This window comes from Rattus rattus, chromosome X (assembly GCF_011064425.1).
Source record: "Rattus rattus isolate New Zealand chromosome X, Rrattus_CSIRO_v1, whole genome shotgun sequence".
Taxonomy (NCBI): Eukaryota; Metazoa; Chordata; class Mammalia; order Rodentia; family Muridae; genus Rattus; species Rattus rattus.
This window is the reverse complement of record NC_046172.1, coordinates 113,253,630-113,274,457: the sequence shown is the minus strand read 5'-3', so window position 1 is coordinate 113,274,457 and position 20,828 is coordinate 113,253,630. Positions and strand designations below refer to the sequence as shown.

Genomic DNA, 20,828 nt, shown 5'->3' with positions numbered 1-20,828 from the left:
TCTGGAATAGTCTCTGCAGGGTTAGGCTCATCCTCTCCCACTGAGGCCAGGCAAGGCAGCCCTGTTGGGGAACAGATACCACAGTCAGGCTACAGCTTTAGGGACAGACCTTGCTCCAGTTTTGGGGGGACCCACATGGAGACTGAGCTGCAATCTGCTCCATATGTGCCAGGGGCCTTGGTCTAGCCCATGTGTGCTCTTTGGTTGGTGGCTCAGTCTCTGAGAGCCTCCAAGGGTCCAGGTTAGTTGACTCTCTTGGTCTTCCAGTGGGGTTCCTATCCCCTCAGGGCCTTTATAAAATCCTTCCCTAACACTTCCATAAGAGTCTCCAAACTGTCCAGTGATTGGCTGTGAGTCTCTGCATCTGCATCAGCCAGCTGCTGGGTAGAGCCTCTCAGAGGAGAGTTATGCTAAGTTCCTATCTCTCTATGAGCATGGCAGATTGTCCCCAAATTTTGGTATTTTTTAAAATTTACCTTCCAGTTGAAGATTATGACTTTAGAATTTTGTGATTTATAGAGCATGTTAACACATCTACTTGATAATACTACAACCTTCTGACGCAGTTTTATTTTTAGACATTATAAGTGAGAAAGAAGGACCGGAGAAATGGCTTGGTGATTAGGAGCTATTTCCTAAGGACCTGGGTCTGTTTTCAGCACCCATGTTAGGTAGCTCACAACCCCCTGTAATTCCAGCTCCATAGGATCCAACTCTTCTGGCCTCTGTTGGAACCTGCACTCATACACATGTGTACACATAATTTTTAAAAAAAAAATTTAAATCTTTTAAATGTGAAAAAGCGTTAAACTGAGAAGTAGTTAAACAACTTACAGAAAGGTAAACCAGATAATAAATGATATCAGCTAAGATTCAAAAGGTTTATTCCTGTAGTTTGGGCTATTTTGAGGGTATTGTTGTTGTTTGTTTGTTTGTTTGTTTTATGTTTTTTTTTTGTTTTTGAGACAGGGTGTCTCATTTTGTGTCCCTGGCTGGCCTGGAACTGACAGAGATTTGCCTGCCTCTGTTCTTAGGTGCCGGGACTAAAGGCATGTACCACAGTGCCCTTTTTTAATGTGTGTATATGTATGTATGTATGCATGTGAGCAACTTTGGATATAAATCTTCAGGAAGGCTATTCAACTTCTTTTGGAGAAGTAAGCTTGTCTCATTGGCTCAGAGTTTGCTAGTTGTTCAGGCTGGCCAAAACAAGCTCTGGGCAGCCTCCTGGTCTCCACCTCCTTAGCACCAAGATTGCAAGTACATGCCACCATGCCAGGCATTTTTATGTGGACTCTAGGAGTCCAACTCAATTCCTCATGCTTGCATGCTAAGCTTTTGCCAGTGGAGCCCCTTCCTAGCCCCTCACCTTATTTTTTTGAGAGAGGATTCTTCATTGGACTGGAATTCACTAAAAAGGTAGGCTGACTTGCCAAGCCTTGGGGATCCACACACCTCCACTTCCCAAGTGCAGGGATTACAAGTAGTTTTGAACACAGCTTTTTATATGCGTTCAGGCTGTCGAACTCAGGTTCTCATTCTTGACCCACAAAGCTATTTCACCAGCCCCATAATCGTTTTTAAAGATTTATTTATTTTATATATGTGAGTACACTATAGCTGTCTTCAGACACACCTGAAGAGGATGTCAGATCCCATTACAGATGGTTGTGATCCACCATGTGGTTACTGGGAATTAAACTCAGGACCTCTTAACTGCTGAGCCATCTCTCCCCCCCCCCCACAAATGTTTTGAGAAGGTAAAATTACCTTTTCACACCTTCTATTTATCCATATTCTCTCTTTCCCTCCCTTTCCCTTCTGTCCTCCTTCTTCCTCCCTTACCTCTCTTTCTTCTTCTCCTCTCCCACTCCAACCCCGAGAAGTAGGAATCAAATCCTAGAATCTCTGACTATGGATACTCTTAGTAGAGTTGTTACCTAGTATGTACAAAATCTTTGGTTCAATTCCTATCACACATAAAAACAGGCATGGTATAATCCCAGCACTAAAAAGTTAGAGGGAGGAGGATCAGAAGTTTAAGGTCGTCCTCGGCTGCATATTCAGCTCTTTAAAGCCAGTAGAGGTTACATGAGACACTGTAACCTCAGAGGCAGGAGACCAGGTGGGGTTGAGGAAGAGGAGGAGGGAGGGACATATGTAAGAATGAAAAAATATGTGTATGTATCTTACACAGATTGGGACCATACACCCCTCAGCCCAAAAGTCACTGTGTGTAGTCAAGGTGGTCTGAACTCTTTCTCCTACCTCTACATGCTAAGTGCTGGGATCATTTAAGAATGTGCCAGGGGTTGATTTAGCTCAGGTAGAGCGCTTGCTGCCTATGGCGTAAGGCCCTGGGTTCAGTCCCTAGCCCGAAAAAAAAAAAAAAAAAAAAAAAAGATGTAGCTACCAAGCCGAGCTTTAAATTAAGTATGGGTCTTAATAAACTTTTTGGGTGTTTTTTCATCCCAAGGAAATAATTAATTTATTCTATATTCTCATTCTGATTAGAGACCACAAAGGACTAGTTCCAATTCCTCCACCTAAATGTTCCTCATTAGGTCAGTCTTAGTAATGGGGAAATGTAACAGGATGCAAAAATCGAGAGTTGTGTAGAATTTCAGGAAAAACTACTTCATATATAACTAACCTCTTTTTCCTCTTAAAAGTAATAGAGAGATTTCAGCAGCAAAAATACAGAAAGCCTGGTTCATTTATGTGGACAAAACATTGTTTAAACTCCTAAAACATACAGTTTGTGCAGCGGTATGTATTTTTTCCCTCTGACGGAGGTTATTCCTTAACTAGTTAAAAGACCTGTTAATTAAAGATAAAATAGATAATTCTCTTTATCTGTGACTTAGATATAGTAATATTATGTAAAGTTCTAAAACTGCTTATTTTGCTAATCTCAAATGAATATTTCTGGTCTCTTATTTTATATTTATTTTATTTCTATGGATGTTTTGCCTTCATGTGTATCTCAGCACCATGTCATACAAGGCCTGTAGAGACCTGAAAAGGACATTGGCTCCCCTGAGCCTGGAGTGAGAGGCAGTTGTAATGTGGGTACTAGGAATCCCACCTGGGTCCTCTGGAGGATCCGTCAGTACGATGAACTGCTGGACCATCTCTCCAGCCCTCTGGGTTATTTTTAATGTAGAGGAGCACTAACGATTTTTCTGAAATTAAATTTGTATCCTTATTTGAATATAGGAAATAGGGTTGGGGATTTAGCTCAGTGGTAGAGCGCTTGCCTAGCAAGTGCAAGGCCCTGGGTTTGGTCCTCAGCTCCAGAAAAAAAAAAAACAGAATATAGGAAATAGTGATCTTCTAAAAAATCCTCTAGATTAAGAACTGGAGGTTTAGCTAAGTGGTAGAAAGTGTATTCAACACATGTAAGGCCCTGGGTTTGATCCCCAACACTACCAAAAAAAAATCCCTGAACTTAAAAATGTACTTTGCTTTTACCCAGCAGTTGCACTTTTTAAATTTATTTATTTATTTATTTATTATGTGTATTTGTGTGAGCCTAAGTGAGTTTATGTGCACACTGTGTGTACAAGAGCCTGCCAAGTGCAGAGGAGAACATCAGCTCCCCTAGAAGTGAAGTTGTGAGCAATTGTGAGCCACCTTGAGGATGCTGGGAAGCAAACTAAGGTCCTCTGCCAAAGACAGACATGCTCTTAACCACTGAGCATCTCTCCAGCCCAGCAGTTTCCTTCTAACAGTGCTTCTACAATACCATTCCATTATAGCCTTGATTCATAAACATAAGTAAATGCCTCTGTCTTTATGTTTAAAGCTTGAAATATTAACAATATTCTGCAACAGAAGGACAACTAATATACCTTGTTAGTGAAAAGGGCAAGTCAGAACAGTATAAGAAATATAGTCCTATTTAAGTACAAACAACATACAAAACCAAACAAAAACAAAAACCCCTCTGGAAACTACCCTACTATCAGAAGAGTCACATTAAAGGAATGTTGGCAGTCCTGAAAAAGTCTGAGCAATATATATACTTCTGTCACCATCTTACTCACATACCTATTTGTGTTATCATACAAAACTAATTTGTAATTATCATGTTACTACTTTCCTCATAATTTTAGGCACTTAGTAAATAAATGAATTAGTTATTTTTACATCTTTATTTCGATGCTTCAAATTAAATACTTCACATTAAAATTCTTTATCTTATTAAAAGTCCCATCATTGTATATTTTATAGAATTATTACAGGCATAAAACTGAATAAGGTCATTTAAGGAAAAGAATGGAAATTTTGGAGTTAAACAAGTTTAAGTTTGAGATCCAGTTCTTCCTCATTTATAAAATGAGACTGATACTATTCTAATTGTGTTGTTGTTATGAATAAATGAGGATATATATTTATATCATATATATGATACCACCATACTACATGGTAAATAAAATATGCTTAAAAGCTAGTTGCTTAATACCATTAGTATCCCCATATTTATTCAACATTAAACACTTGTTAAGTTTTATGTGTGTTTCAGGTACTGTATTAGATGCTAGAGCTACATACAGAATAAAGATGTTGTCTCTACCTTCATGGTACTTAGAATCTAGTGGGAGACACAGATAAACTTATATATAGGTGCCCCGAGCCCACTGTACTGTTCACTCTGCCTCCATTCCTATAATCCGTGAGCAGTTTACAGTGCCATCATTTATTTCAGGAATATTGTGTGGCACATGAACTACTGAAGAAAGTAAGCCCCGTAGAGGCTGCACTTTTGAAAGATCCTAGCATGAAGTGTAAAAGTCAGATTCAGGTAATGTGACTATGCTAATTTATTTCACAGGAGAAATAATAGAACTAAGTTTTAAAATTCTGATTATTTCTCAGGACAAACTTTAAAAAGTAAGTGTTTTACTTACACCTGTTATATAAAAGGGCTAAGTTGCCATGAGGTCTCACCCCCATTTTGTTCATAAGTATGAGAATAGTCGTGACTTTCACCTTGGGATCTATTTCTTTGCTAGATCTTTATATTTCTTTCTATGCCCTGTATTTGAAAAACACATGTACTTAATACAGTTGTATTACAAAATACAGTTGTAATGCAACTGTATTAAGTATGGAGGAAGAAGCAATGGGATACCACAGTTGATACCGCATAACATTTTTTTATCTTTCTTTCAGATTGACTGGTGAAACGTTTCCACCTTGCATCGTGTTTAAAATTTTTTTAAAGGTGATACCAACAGTTACAAGTATTTCAGCGGGAAAAATTTACTAAAGCCGTCAAGTAAGGTGATGCTTCATGACGTATGTTCTCTGTTACTGCTTCTTAACGTCTATGTAGTATGTAAAGTGCATTCCAAGTATATAGGCTGTATTATCTTATCAGTAGTCAGCCCATCAAACAGGTAACTTTTTCCTAAGCACCATGCTTCAAAGTGTCTCCACTAAACTAAATTCAAAGTTTATTACTTATATGAGGCTATACACACACACACACACACACACACACACACACACACACCCTCTCAATTTTCTTTATGTTAAAAATTTACATTCTGCAAAATGTTGGGTACAATTTTATTTGTTTCAATAGGATTTTGTTTCTCCTCTGATTCTGTAGTATACTTAGAAAATACGTGCTGGGTATTGGTACTGAAAATGTACTTTTAAGCTGAGCGTGGTGGCACAACTCTGTAATCCCCACACTGTGACAGGAAGCTCCATTGCTCTAAGCTACAGAGTAGAGCCCTTCCTGAAAGAAAGCAGAGCTGGGGAGGAGGGAGGGACCTTTCAAATAGTTCTTTCTGACAGGAGTTCTCATAGTATCTTGATGGTTCAGAAATCCTTGCCATAATAACTGTGTCTAGCACATGAATTACCTGGGAAGCTTCTCAAACTGCTGTCTCTACTGTTAACAGCAAAGATCTACAGAAGAGGTTTTAATCCTTTGGCCCTTGCTCTGAGTAGAATAGGGTTTAAAAGGTGGATATCGTCATGTTAGCCATTAATAGAGACATTATTCCAGGCTACTACTGTAACTTTGCGGTAAAGCATTTGTGTAGTATATGCTGTGCCATACATCCAATCCTAAGCAGTGCAAAAGAAAAATAACCTTTGAACAGCATGTTACACAAAAAGCATGAGCTATCTGAAATCCTAAGTGTGTTCTTGAGAGAAGACTGCACAGGCTGGCAACTTCTGATTCGATCCAGCAAGTGCAGCATTTAGTCTCTGAAGATTATTAGAAAAGTAACTGGGGCTGCTTTGCTTTTGGTTTTGAAGCAATATCAGAGAAAAATAAACTCCACTACACAAATGTAGCAAATAGGCTACAGGTTCTCATCATGCACTATGTATGGTATGGGGTTTCAAAACCATTACTATTCACCTATTACAAAAATTGGAATCAGATGGAGAAATAGTATTGGTTATTGAAACAGGGCTTCTCTGTGTAGCTCTGGCTGCCCTGTAACTTGCTCTTTAGACCAGGCTGGCCTCCAACTCAGAGATCTGCCTGCTTCTGGCTCCTAATTGCTGGGATTATAAAGGTGTGTCCCTCCATGCCCAGCTTGAGAAGTATATTTTCATCTTCTTCTTGAGGGATAAATTAATATCATTATCATATTCACTTTCAGAATAAACTGAGGTTGGTTCTATAAAATACCATCTATTGTTTCTAGTCTAAAATTATATAATCAGACTTTTCAGGAACCGAGATTCTCCTGGGTTAGTTCCATCATCCCTAATGTGCTTAGACTTTAAGAAAATGAAAAGTTCAGAAAGAAGAAGTCACTAGAAAACACTATTTATACATTAAAACTCATCAGAACATTGTAAAATACATTAATTTTTGTTTATGGAGTAACTGTTAGAGGGGGAGAAAATAGCCCAGTGATATAAAAAAAGAAAATGTGACTTCCCTTTTCTCCAGCATCCTGAAAGCTTCATCACTTGTCTTGTGGTGTCCCCATCCATGTGTGTGAGAACCTGCTAACAAACAGGAGGACAACAACCGGAGCTTAGGGCACCCCAGCTTAACACATAGCTCCTCTTTGGACACTTCCTTTGACACAAACATGGAAAATCAGAATTTACAGAACCGGAGAGAAGCAGCTGGTCAGAGACGTCCTCTACCAGAAGAGAATCCCAGGGTGAAATGCAGAGACTGTGGGGCCTTTGGGCACACTGTAAGAAGCAGAAAGTGTCCTATCAAGTGTTGGGATGGGGCCAAGGCACCACTACCCTTGGGAGTAAAGAAGGAAAAGGAGAACCGGGACCCTCAGAAGAAGCCGCAGAATCCCCAGAGTCTTGAGCCAGCGAATGAGACAGAAAGAGAGAGAGAAGAAAGAGAAAGACTAGAGAAGAGGAAGAAGGCTCTCTTGCTCAGATTTCCCAAGAAACCCCCAGAGAAGAGGCCACAGAGTTGGAAGGATACAACGCATTCCGGTGACTATCTGAGGCGCCCGAGCAGACCAACATTCATCCATATAAGCAGGAAAATGTCTCTGAACCATACTCAGGCTAGTGTGCCAGGAGATGAGAAATCTGATGGCCAACCTGTGTGCCATACAGCACCTTCCACAGAAGATGCTAATATTGTCGTGCCTCTTGAGGAAGAAAATTTTCAGACCTTGGATGTCCCTAGCGTGCCAAAAACAGCATTTGGCCACAGTGATGAGGACCCAGCTGTCGGTGAGAATCCATCAGACCAAAGCATGGAGTATCACATCCATCAAGTCTCAGAGGCTGCCTTCCAAGTGCAGGAAATAGGCCACATGTTTAACACTCAGTCACCAGCCCAGCACTCTGATGAAGATAAACATTACCACCTGTATTCTGCAGAGCATACAGATAACCAGGAAACTAAACTCAGCTTCAAGGCAACCAGTAAGAGAAGTTTCTACATCTGCACCCAGATTATCCAAAATTCTACAAAGAAATTTCGACTAAGCTCCTACCAAGCACCCAAGAAGAGCACCAAAAGGCCTATGTTAGAGCCTTCCCAGCCTGTGTCATGTTCTAGTACCAGTGGAGTTGAACCAAAAGGATTACCTGAAGGGGCCAATGTTGAACAACAGCCTCCACACAACAGAGCTCGCCTGAATTTCACCCAGCCTCATGCTGAGTCTCATCATTCACTGACCAGCCACGTTCCAGTGCAGCCCCTCCGAATGGTCTTCACTAGATTGAGAAACGACTACTGGAGCTCCAAGATCTTGGAAACTTCCTCATTCCAGATTACTGAGAAGAAGATATCTCCTCTTAAGATTTCACTCTCCCTGAAGCACTCTGGAGGTCTGTCTTTCTGGGTCCCTCGTAAGTAGCATTCCAGGCTCCTTCTCTGAAGAGAATAAAAGAGAAGTCCACTTGAAAACAGAGACTGCCTCAGGGGGACTTCTGGGAGACTGTTGGGTAGAGGGGCGGAGTTCAGAGGAGAGCTGACTGAGCCAGTTGAACCGGGTCCTGTGGATAGAGAGGCCTGTGAAGAGACAAGATACTATCAGCAGCCCAGCAGACAGATACTTACTGTTCAGATCAAATAAACTGTACTTTAAGTGGAGCTTACTGGAGTGAAACGTTAAGGAGTTTAATGTGAAGTCTGTGAGAATTTGAGTTGGCACATATGTGTGCTTGCTTTTATTCACACGTTAAGTACAAAACAGGAATTATCCTGTTTTGCATTCAATTACCTCCATTAGTGGAAAGTCCGAATGATTTCTACGACCTACATCTTCATAGAAGGGTGCTCTCTCGTGGGTAAGAGCCATCGTGAAGAAAGTTCTTTTGCACTTAGAGATGTTCTTCTCTACTGACTTGTAAATGCATTTTAAAAATATGTTTCAGCGTTGATAAAGTTCTAGAAATTATACCAAAGAAAAAAGGAACTGTACCTTGATGCCTTTCCCTAATGAGGTACAGCTGCCACTCCCATGAAATAGCCCTAACAGTTCATTCTGTGGCCTTCATTTTCCCCACGAAATGAGATTTTATAATTCCGTTTGTTCTTATTAAGATGTTATCAAGCTATTCAGCCTTTTTCAGTGGACACTAGAATGTTCTTTAAATGAACAGAACATACTCAACTTGAAGAGAACAGTTTGGACTGGCCCTCGTCCCTGTCATTCCTTTTCAAAACAAATTTGACTAATATGTAAATTCATAGTTGAAAGAAAATGTGCAATGGTGGTGGGATCTTTCTCAGTCTGAGTTTACATTTTTGATCTTTGAATAAAAGTTTCTTCAACAAACTGGTCCAACTTTTCTGTTTACCTATTTCTGTTTTGTTTTGGTCTGTTTGTTTGTTTGTTTGTTTGGGACGGTCTCTCTGTGCAGCCCTGAATGTCCTGGATCTCACGAAGTAGACCAGGCTGGCCTTGAACTCCCAGAGACACCTGCCTCTCCCTCCAGAGCTCTGGGACTAAAGGCACCCACCACTACACCTAACTCTTCTTGAACTTCTGATTGTCCTGCGTCCACCTCCAGAGTGCTAGGATTACAGGTGTGGACACATGTGGTTTATGGGGATCAAACTCAGGGCTTCCTGGCGTACACTAGGTAAGCACTGTACCGATTGAGCTACATGCCTAGCCCTAAGTTTGTCTCTATTATTTTATTATGCATATGGGTGTTTTGCCTGCATGTATGTCTATACACCACAAGTGTGTCTGGTGCTGGAGTCAGTCAGAGGAGGGTGTCAGATCCCCTGGAGCTGGAATTAGAAACAGAAGCAAATCATTGCATGAGTGCTGGGGACAGAACACATACACTTGGTAAGGGAAGTCAGTGCTCTTAACTGCAGAGCCATCTTTCCAGCCCCTCATTTGTTAGGTGAGTTTCAGTTTGTTCAGATGTTTAGTCTAAGTTTACTTATCTTTGAAAATATTCTTATGTGTATGGAATGGATGTTTTTCCCTGCATGCCTGTGCACCACATGCATGCCTGCCTGGTGCCTGAGGAGGCCAGGAGAGGGCATGGATCCCCGGGAACTGGAATTGCAGACAGTCATCGTGAGCTACCAGATGGGTGATGGGAATTGAACTCAGGTTCCCTGGAGGAGCAGCTAATATTCATAACTGCTGAGCCATCTCTCCAGCCCCTCTGATTCCATGTATAAAGAAGGAGGAATTTAACACATATTTGCTCCATCATTCCCCTCCATATTTCCATTTTCTTGTTGCAATTCCTTATCATTCTCCAGCTGTATTTCTCTTGTACCCCCCCCAAAGCAAGTGAAAGGGGAGGAAATAAACAGAAAGCTAGACAATTTACACTACCCAATTTCAAGACTTATAAAGCTACAGGAATTAAAGCAGTATAATGGTGGCATAAAGACAGATGTAGAATCTACCAGGAAAAAAATAGAAATACATCTTTATATAACCAATATTTTCTCCAAAGGTGCCAAGGCAGGTCAAATGGTTCTACAGCAGTGTTTCCTGGCCTTCCTAATGCTGTGACACTTTAATGCAGTTCCTCATGTTGTGGTGACCCAACCATAACATTTTCATTGCTACTTCCTAAGTGTAATTTGCTACTGTTATAAACTGTAATGTTCTGGTGGTCTTGGGTGACACCTGTGAAATGGTCATTCAAGCCCTAAAGGAATCATGCCCTACAAGTTGAGAACCATTGTTTCGGTGTAATAGAATAATGATGTGTATGTATGTGTATCTGTTATCTGTATCTGTTTCTGTGCCTGTGCCTGTGTCTCTGTCTCTGTCTGTGTCTGTGTGTTCTCATTTCATTTCCCATTTTGACCATCTACTTCCTCAGCATTGATACTTTGCAAGAGAATTGTCCTTACTGTTGGTCCACCAGAAAATTTACTAAGGCCTTGCTACACAAAGTGTGTGCAGCCTACACATTGGCATCCACTGGGCCATTTAAAAATTCAGAACCTAGGGACTGGTGGAGAGATAGCTGAACAATCAAAAGTGTGCACTACTCTTGCAGAGGGCAGAAGGTTGGTTGTCAACACCCTACCAGGTAGCTCACAAAGCTGGTAACTCCAGCTTCAGGGGATCGTGTGTCCTCTCTGGCCTCCTCAGGCACCTGCAGGCATATGCACACATGCACACACAAAGAATAAAAATAAATATTTTTTAAAGAAATACAGAAGCGATGGTGCTACTCCAGACCTCCTGGCCCAGCATCTACATTTTAGCAACCCCTCAGGTGATCTTTGACACCGTATCATTTGTAAGGACTTTCCTATAAAGCCTCCAACTCTGTGGCCTGGAGCACCACTGGGTAATGGACATCATTTATTTTCATGTCTGACAGTTAATGTGCCTGCATGATAATAATGTTTAAAGGAGATGTATCTTACATAATGGCATGAAAACCCAGTTATTACACTTACAGGCTACAAAAGGATCCTGTGGATCCAACTGACAAGCCTGCACTGTTGACATCCAGCAACTGTTATTTTACACTGAAAAATTCCTATCCTTTTAAACTTCATTCATATAAGAGAAACATAGCAATAGCCACCCTTGTTGTTTAATTACTCTGTCTCAATGTCTCCCGCTTCTTACCCCTCGTGTTCTTTTCCCTCTCTCTGTCACAAGCCTCATATATACTAGGCCAGCCTTGAACTCATTATGCAGCTGGTCTTGGGCTTCTGATGTACACCACCATGCCTGATTTGTACGGTAAGTTCTGTGGATCATAGCCAGGGCTTCGTTCACACAAGGCAAGCACTCTGTCACTTTGCTATATTGTCAGTCCTACTTGATCACTTTGGGATGGGGGAGTACAAAAGCTGGGGGTTGAATTCCTCATTCATTCCCAGCTTGATTTTTGAAACAGGATCTCCCTGAACCTGGGTCCACCAACTTAACTAATCTGGTTAGCTAGTGAGATTCAGGGATCCGTCCATCTCTGTCTTACAGTACTGGGGTTTCAGATGTATGCTACAATGCCCAGTTCCTATGTGGGTATTGATGATCAGAACTTGGGTTCTCATGCTTATGCAGCAAGCACCTTACCAATTGAGCCATCTCCCCAGCCCCTCTGGCTCTACTTGATCTGTTTCTATCAGCTATAATCGCCAATGCGCATTATTTCACATAATTCCCATAAAACTATTCTGTGTATGAAAGCAGAAAGGAGACTAACGGGGAAGCAGAATGGGGATCATTGGGAGTAGAAGGAAAACATATATATCTAAAAATGCCATAATGCCTAATAATGAAAACTTAAATCACACATTCAAAAAATAAAAGACCAAGTAACTAGTTTAAAACCTTACAACTAAGGCCAAAGTCCATGTTTCTCAACCACTCCTGAGGTCAGGACAACACCACTATACATGGTCACCCCATGGCCCCTTCCTCTTCACTATAATGAGAAATACTATTCCCACTTCGTCTGTGACAAAGCTAGAATTTGAAGAGACTTGGAGCCACATAAATGAGATTTGAATGCTGATCTGTTTCTGCCATACTGCGTCCATTTCAAGGCTGAAACAATCCAGCATTTAATGAGCTTTTTGGAGATGTTGTCTCTTAGCTTCCTGGTCTGGCCACCTGCTGCCCTCCCCTTTCTATTATGGACTCACCTTTGGGAGCTGTAAGCCAGAATAAACTCTTTCATAAGTTGCTTTTGGTCATGATTTCATGGAAATAGAAAACTTACTAATATTCTCTCAAAAACATGCAGAGAGTTTGTCCTGTGCTTATAGCCATGGTTTTTGTTAGCCACCGGACTAGAGTAGAATCAATACAACTGAAGCAATAAAGCCACAGGACATTATAATAAACTATAACAGAGAGATGCACCAATGTCATCTTTTCTTTGGGTGCATAGTGTGCAAAGAAATTGGTGAGATGAAAAGTAAAAATAATCCACCCATGGGAAAGCTCATATTTTCATTAAACAGTTCACTTCAGTGTACTAATAATAAAATATGACCATTGAAATATTTTCCCATTTCATTTTCCATGGACATCGCCAGAGCTTTGGAATTCAAATCAAAACTTAAAAGGACTATTCTAGATAATAAAAATGAGAATTAGAGAAGAAAGTATGTGCAGGCAAGCTATTGTGTTTAAATAAAGAGAACAGAAGCTCTGGGTTCTGATCCTGCTCGAGCAGTCTATTATGGCCTCCTCAGTGACAACACGGTTCCACACGTTTGCAAATAGCACATTCTGAGGTACATAGGGGAAGGATTGACCTGGAATAGAAAAAGATTTGAATTTTCTTCTTTGCCAGCCTCCCTCCACATAAGCAGACCCTTTGTGTCCAGAAGCACGGATACATATTATAAATAGGTGTTAGACAATTCAGCACAGCTATCATCAGAAGCATAGATAGACATGGGAGGGGTCTGTATGATGAGAGCCAAGACAGAGAATTGAAGCCTCTGTTTTCTGTGGTTTTTCTCTCATTGGTCTCTCAGACAAACTCTTTTGATTGTAAACTGTTGGCAGTTTCGAAAGAAGGAGAAATCCTTTATTTGCTTTCCTTTGGCTACTGAAGATGAAGTCTAAAGGAAAGAAAAGTGTATGCAACTTGACACATCCACATTTGGAAGCCATGAGTTAATGAACAGAAAAGAGTGATGGTTCCAGAAACCTTTTATTCTAGTTTCTAGGGCACCCTCTCAATAGCAATTGAGAGCACTGACTTCTCTGCCAACAGACCCAGGTTCAATTCCCAGCATCCATATGATGGCTCACAACTGTCTTTAACTCCAGTTCCAGGGGGACCTGACACCATCAGGAGGACTCTAGTTTGGTTCCCAGCACCCACATCAGGCAGCTTATAATTGACTGTAACACCAACTCCAGGAGATCTGACACCCTTCTCTTGCCTCCTTGGGCATATACATAAATTCATATACATATACACATAATCAAATATAAAAATATTCTTTAAGATTTAAAAACTTTTTTGTGTTGTACTGATGTATTGCCTGCATGTCTCTGTGCACCACATGGGTGCAGTGCCCAAAGAGGCCAGAAAAGGATATCAGATTCCCTTGGAACTGGAGTGACAGATGGTTGTAAATAAACTATGGTCCCTTGACAACTGTAGACTCTACTGTACCTGTAGTTATATTTTAAAACTATGCATCAATGGCTATAGGAACAAATATGAAATGGTTTAAAAATCCCTACATAATCCAAACACAGAAGTCCAAGCCTATAGTCCCAGCACTTGGAAGGTAGAAACAAGAAGGTAAGAAACTTAAGTTCATTCTTAACTTCAAAGCAAGTTCGAGGCCAGCCTGGGTTACATGAGACTCTGTCTCAAAATAAATTCGTCCATAACTGGGCATGGTGGTTCATGCCCCAACATTTAGAGCTGATGTAAGAGGCTTACTAAGTTCCTGGCCAACCTGGGGTACAGAGTGAGACCTTAACTCCTTCCCCATATAAAAACAGCTATATGATTTCCTTTGTGTTACTAGCAAGATAGTAAAAGACAGAACAATTTTTGCTATATTTGTCAGAAAATATACAAAATATGTGCCATTAATTGAAAATATATTATTTTTAAAATCTTTCTTTATAGGCAGTGGCTGATGCTTATAAGATAATGGGGGAAAGGAAATTTTATCAACAAATTATGCAAGATGAGTATTTTTTCCAGAAGTTCAAAATAGCCGATCGTATGGATGTTGTCACAGTGCAAGATTACATGCAAGTAAGGAGTTTATATATAGATGTTGAAAATTCAAACAAAAAACATTTTTCTAACCTCCAATGAAAAAGAATCATACTTTAAAAATTGTGATAAAATGCATATAACATAACATTTAACATTTGGGGGCCCAGAGAGATGGCTCAAAGATTGTTTGCTATAATTTCGAAGACCCGTATTCAGTTTCCAGCACCTAAATCAAACAGTTCCCAACAATTTGTACCACGAGCGTGAGAAGACCAAATGCCTTTTCTGGCCTGTGAGAGTACAGCAGACACATGAACACAAACACGTGCACACGACACAAACACAGGATCACGCACATGCACATGCATATGCACAACCACATGCACACGCACACGCACAAGCACACACACACACACACACACACACACACACTCACCTACAAAGGGAAAGTGAGAAGGGAAAGAGAATAAAAATTATAATAAGAAAGAAATGAGAACTCAAGTCGAGTCTGGTAACATGTGGCCTAACAGGAAAGTGCTTGATACCAAACATGAAACCCCAGAACTGAAGTGGTAGAAGGGGAGAAAACCGATTCCACAAAGGTGTCTTATGACTTCTGACTTCATGTAGTGTTCTTCTCGTGTACACACACACACACACACACACACACACACACACACACACTCACTCACCTACACAGGGAAGGTGGGGAAGGAAAGAGAATAAAAATTATAATAATAAAGAAAGAAAAACTTACCAAGTTGAGTCTGGTAAAATGACCTAACAGGTAAAAGTGCTTCATATCAAGAATGAAAACCCAGGACTGACTTGGTAGAAAGTGAAAAATCCCATACTGCAATGGAGCCCCTGACTTCTGACCACATGTATATGCCTTCTCCTGTACACACACACACACACACGTGCCCACACAAGTGCCCACATACACACGAACATGCACATGAACACACACACATGCTCACACACGCACACAAGCGCACGTTCATGCATGCACAAACACACAAGCGCTCACCAACACAGGGAAGGTGAAGAAGGAAAGAGAATAAAAATTGCAATGAGAAAGAAAGAAAAACTTACCAAGTTTAGTCTACTAAAATGGCCTAACAGGAAAAGTGCTTGATACCAAACATGAAAGCCCAGAACTGAAGTGGTAGAAGGGGAGAAAACCGATTACACAATGGTGTCTTATGACTTCTGACTTCATGTAGTGTTCTTTCCTGCACACACACGCACACACACACACACAAACACACACACACACACACACACCCCACCCATACAGGGAAGGTAGGAAGGAAAGAGAATAAAAATTATAATAATAAAGAAAGAAAAACTTACCATGTTGAGTCTGGTAAAAGGACCTAACAGGTAAAAATGCTTGATACCAAGCATGAAATCCCGGAACTGCCATGGTAGAAAGGGAAAAATCCCATTCTGCAATGGTGTCTTCTGACTTCTGACTGCATGTGTGTGCTCTTCAAGTGTACACACACACAGGCACACACACACATACAAACAAACACGAAGATGCACACGAACACAAGCAAATGCACACACACACAAGCACACGAACATGCTCACGAACACATGCACATGGACACCCACACTACCATGAACACACACATACACACACACGCACACACACACTAGCACGGGTGCATGCAAACACACACACATGCACTCACTACACAGGGAAGGTGGGGAAGGAAAGAGAATAAAAAATATAAAAAGAAAGAAAGAAAAACTTACCCAGTTGAGTCTGATAAAATGACCTAACTGGTAAAAGTTCTTGATACCGAGCATGAAACCCCAGAACTGACATTATAGAAGGGGAAAAAAAATTCCACAATGGTGTCTTCTTCCTTCTGACTTCATACATGTGCTCTACCCATTTACACACACACAGACACACACACACAGACATAAACACACACGGCAAGATGCACATGAACACACACACACCTGCACACACACATGCACACTTCCACATGCTCAAGATCACATCTAGATGGACATGCAGACATATGCATACATATAGACACACACACACACACACACACAATGCTGCTGCAGCACACACAAAAACATGCACGCACTTACTAGCAGGGAAGGTGAGGAAGGAAAAGAGAATAAAAATTATAATAGGAAAGAAAGAAAAACTTACCCAGTTGAGTCTGATAAAATGACCTAACAGGGTTAAAGTGCTTGATACTAAGCATGGAAAAGCGAGGAACTGATATGTAGAAAGGGAAAAATCCCATCCCATAATGGTGTCTTCCTGGACATCTGAGTTCACGATTTGCCCTTCTGTGTGTACACACACACAGGCAAACATACACACAGACACACACACACACACACACACACACACACATTGTCGAAAGCACGGGTGCATGCAAGCACACACACGCATGCACTCACTACACAGGGAAGGTGGGGAAGGAAAGAGAATAAAAATTATAATAAGAAAGAAAAACTTACCAAGTTGAGCCTGGTAAAATGACCTAACAGGTAAAAATGCTTGATACCAAGCATGAAATCCCGGAACTGCCATGGTAGAAAGGGAAAAATCCCATTCTGCAATGGGGTCTTCTGATTTCTGACTTCATTTTGTGCTCTTCAAGTGTACACACACACAGACACACACATATACAAATAAACATCAGAAGGTGCACACCAACATACAAATGCTACACACAAGCAACAATGCACTTGCCAGAACATATGCACATGGACACGCACTCACTCATAACACACACACACACACACACACACACACACACACACACACAAACAAGCGCTGTGCATGCACTCATACACAAACATGCACTTACCTACACAGGAATAGTGTGGAAGGAAAGAAAATAAAAATTATAGTTAGAAAGAAAGAAAAACTTACCAAGTTTAGTCTGGTAAAATGACCTAACAGTTAAAAGTGCTTGATACCAAGCATGAAACCCCAGAACTGGCATTAGAAAAGGGGAAAAAAAATTCCACAATGGTGTCTTCTTCCTTCTGACTTCATACATGTGCTCTACTCCTTTACACACACACAGACCCACACACAGACATACACACGCACACACACACGAAGATGCACATGAACACACGCACTTGCACACACACATGCACTCCCTGACACATGCACTTGGACACACACACACATGAACACATACACACACACACTGCGCATGTGCATGCATACCTGAAACACATGCACCTTACCACACAGGGAAGGTGGAGGGAGGAGAGAATAAAAAATATAGTAAGAAAGAAAAAAAATTACACAGTTTAGTCTGGCATGACTAACAGGTAAAGTGCATGATACTGAGCATGAAACCACAGAACAGACATTAGAGAAGGGGAAAAATTCCACAATGGTGTCTTCTTCTTCTGACTTCATACATGTGCTCTACTCCTTTACACACACACAGACACACACACAGACATACACACACACACACGAAGATACATGAACACAAGTACACACACATGCACACGCACATGCTCAAGGATCACATCTGATGGACATGCAGACACATGAACACATACACACACACACACACACCGGCGGTGCATGCATGTCACACAAACACATGCACTCACACTACACAGGGAAGGTGAGGAATGAGAAAAAAAATATAGTAAGAAAAGAAAGAAAAACACACAGTTTAGTCTGGTACATGACCTAACAGGTAAAAGTGCATGATACCGAGTACATGAAACCCCAGAACTGACATTATAGAAGGGGAAAAAATTCCACAATGGTGGCTTCTTCCTTCTGACTTCATACATGTGCTCTACTCGTTTACACACACACAAACACACACACACACAGACATACACACGCACACACTCACACGAAGATGCACATGAACACACACACGTGCACACACACATGCATACACACATGCTCATGATCACATTCAGATGGACATGCAGACACACATGAACACACACACACACACACACATAAGCGTGGTGCATGCCTTACACTAAACACATGCACTCACTACACAGGAAGGTGGAGGAAGTAGAGAAGAATAAAAACCATAATAGGAAAAAAGAAAAACTTACCAAGTTGAGTCTGTAAAATGACCTAACAGGGTAAAAGTGCTTGATACCAAGCATGAAACCCCCCTGAACTGACCTGGTAGAAAGGGAAAAATCCTACAATGGTGTCTTCCACTTCTGACTTCAGTGTTCTTCTCCTGTCGCACGCAGGAAAACACAAACACACGAGACACACACACACTTTACACACACCAGCGCATAAACACACAAAGATGCTACGAACACATGCACATGTACACAATTAGCCTATGAACACATGGCACTGGACCGCACCGACCCATGAACACAAACACACACACACACAATACACACACACACACACACATTAAAAAGCACAGGTGCCTGAACACACACACACACGTGCACTCACCTACGCAGGGAAGGTGAAGAAGGAAAAAGAATAAAAATTATAATAAGAAAGAAAGAAAAACTTAGCAAGTTGAGTCTGATAAAATGACCTAACAGGTAAAAGTGCATGATACCAAGCATGAAACCCCGGAACGGAACTGACCTGGTAGAAAGGGGAAAATCCCATTCCACAATGGTGTCTTCTGACATCTGACTTCATGTATTTGCCCTTCTTGTGTACACACGCAGAGACAAAGACACACACACACACACACACACACACACACACGGGTGCATACCAGCACAGACACACATGCATCACCACACAGGGAAGGAGAGGAAGGAAAGAGAATAAAAATTATAATAAGAAAGAGAAGAATGAAAAACTTACTGTTGAGTCTGGTAAAAATGGACCTAACAGGTAAAAATGCTTGATACAAGCATGAAATCTGAACTACCATGGTAGAAAGGAAAAAATCCATTTTTTACCCAATGGTGTCTTCTGACCTCTGACTCAATGTGTAATCCTCTTCATGTGTACACACACACAGAGACAGAACACACATCTGAAGATACACAGGAACACACAAGCAAATGTACACACACACACACACACACACACACACAAGCACAGAACGCTCAGGAACATGCACACACATGGACACGGACTCGACCAAACACACACACACAAAACACACACACAAGCGCTGGTGCATGTACTCATACACATATGCACTCACCTACACAGGAATAGTAGGAAGGAAGAGAATAAAAAATTGCAGTTAGAAAAGAAAGAAAACACCAAGTTTAGTCTGAGTAAAATGACTCTAACAGGTAAAAAGTGCTGGATACCAAGCATGAAACCACAGAACAAGGGAAATGGCAGAAGGTAAAAAACAAGTCCACAATGGTATCTTCTATGTCTGACTTCTGAAACAAAGGGCTCTCCTTCACACGGACACAGAAACACACACACAGAATGACAAAATGCATGATACACCTGCCACACAGAGATGGCATGAACACACACACACACACACACACACACACACACAACAAAAAGCACAAAATAACATAATAATAATACTACGCAGCACTCACCCCATGCAGGAAGGTAGCATGAAAAGAAGAAAATTATAATAAGAAAGCAGGAAAATCCCAGTGTTGAGTCTGAAACACCCCACAGGTAAAAGTGCAAGGATACTAAGTATGAAACCCCTGAACGGAAATCTGACCGCAGAAAGGGAAAATCCTATTCCACAATGGTAGCTTGATATTCAGACTTCATGTATTTGTACCTCTCTTGCTTAGCACACATGGTCACAGACAGACATGCCACAGACACACACACACACACTAACACACACAAGCACGGGTGCATGCAAACACATACATGCTGCACTCCACCCGACACCTCAAGGTGGGAAGGAGAATACATTATAAGGTGAAGAAAGAGCAAAGAGCAAAATCTCTACGGCACGCTGTAGTCTAGTAAATGACCTGAATAGGTACATGCTTGATACTAAGCATGAAATGCCGCTGAACTGCGACATGGTAGAAAGGGACATGCCCATTTCTGCAATGGTGTCTTCTCTGACTTGACTTCATGTGTCCCTCTAATGTACACACAGACACACACACACACACATTCAAACAAACAACAGACGACACATCACAAGCAAATTCACACACACAAACACAATCTTGCTGTTTCAGGGAACAGCGCACATGACACGCTTAGCAATACGTGTTCCAAACGAAGCATACCG

At 41.1% G+C, this 20,828-nt stretch overlaps 1 protein-coding gene and 1 non-coding gene across 2 annotated transcripts; one reads left to right on the top strand and one right to left on the bottom strand.

Moving 5' to 3' along the window:
• The first annotated feature begins 7,076 nt into the window (after positions 1 to 7,076).
• LOC116889114 (putative protein FAM90A26) lies at positions 7,077 to 8,545 on the top strand. Its single transcript, XM_032890279.1, has one exon. It carries the CDS (start codon positions 7,077 to 7,079, stop codon positions 8,322 to 8,324), a length of 1,248 nt encoding a protein of 415 aa, XP_032746170.1. The 3' UTR covers positions 8,325 to 8,545.
• A 2,728-nt stretch (positions 8,546 to 11,273) lies between these two features.
• LOC116889548 lies at positions 11,274 to 11,377 on the bottom strand. Its single transcript, XR_004386482.1, has one exon. It is a non-coding gene; the product is annotated as a small nucleolar RNA U13 (small nucleolar RNA).
• Between the last annotated feature and the right edge of the window lie 9,451 nt (positions 11,378 to 20,828).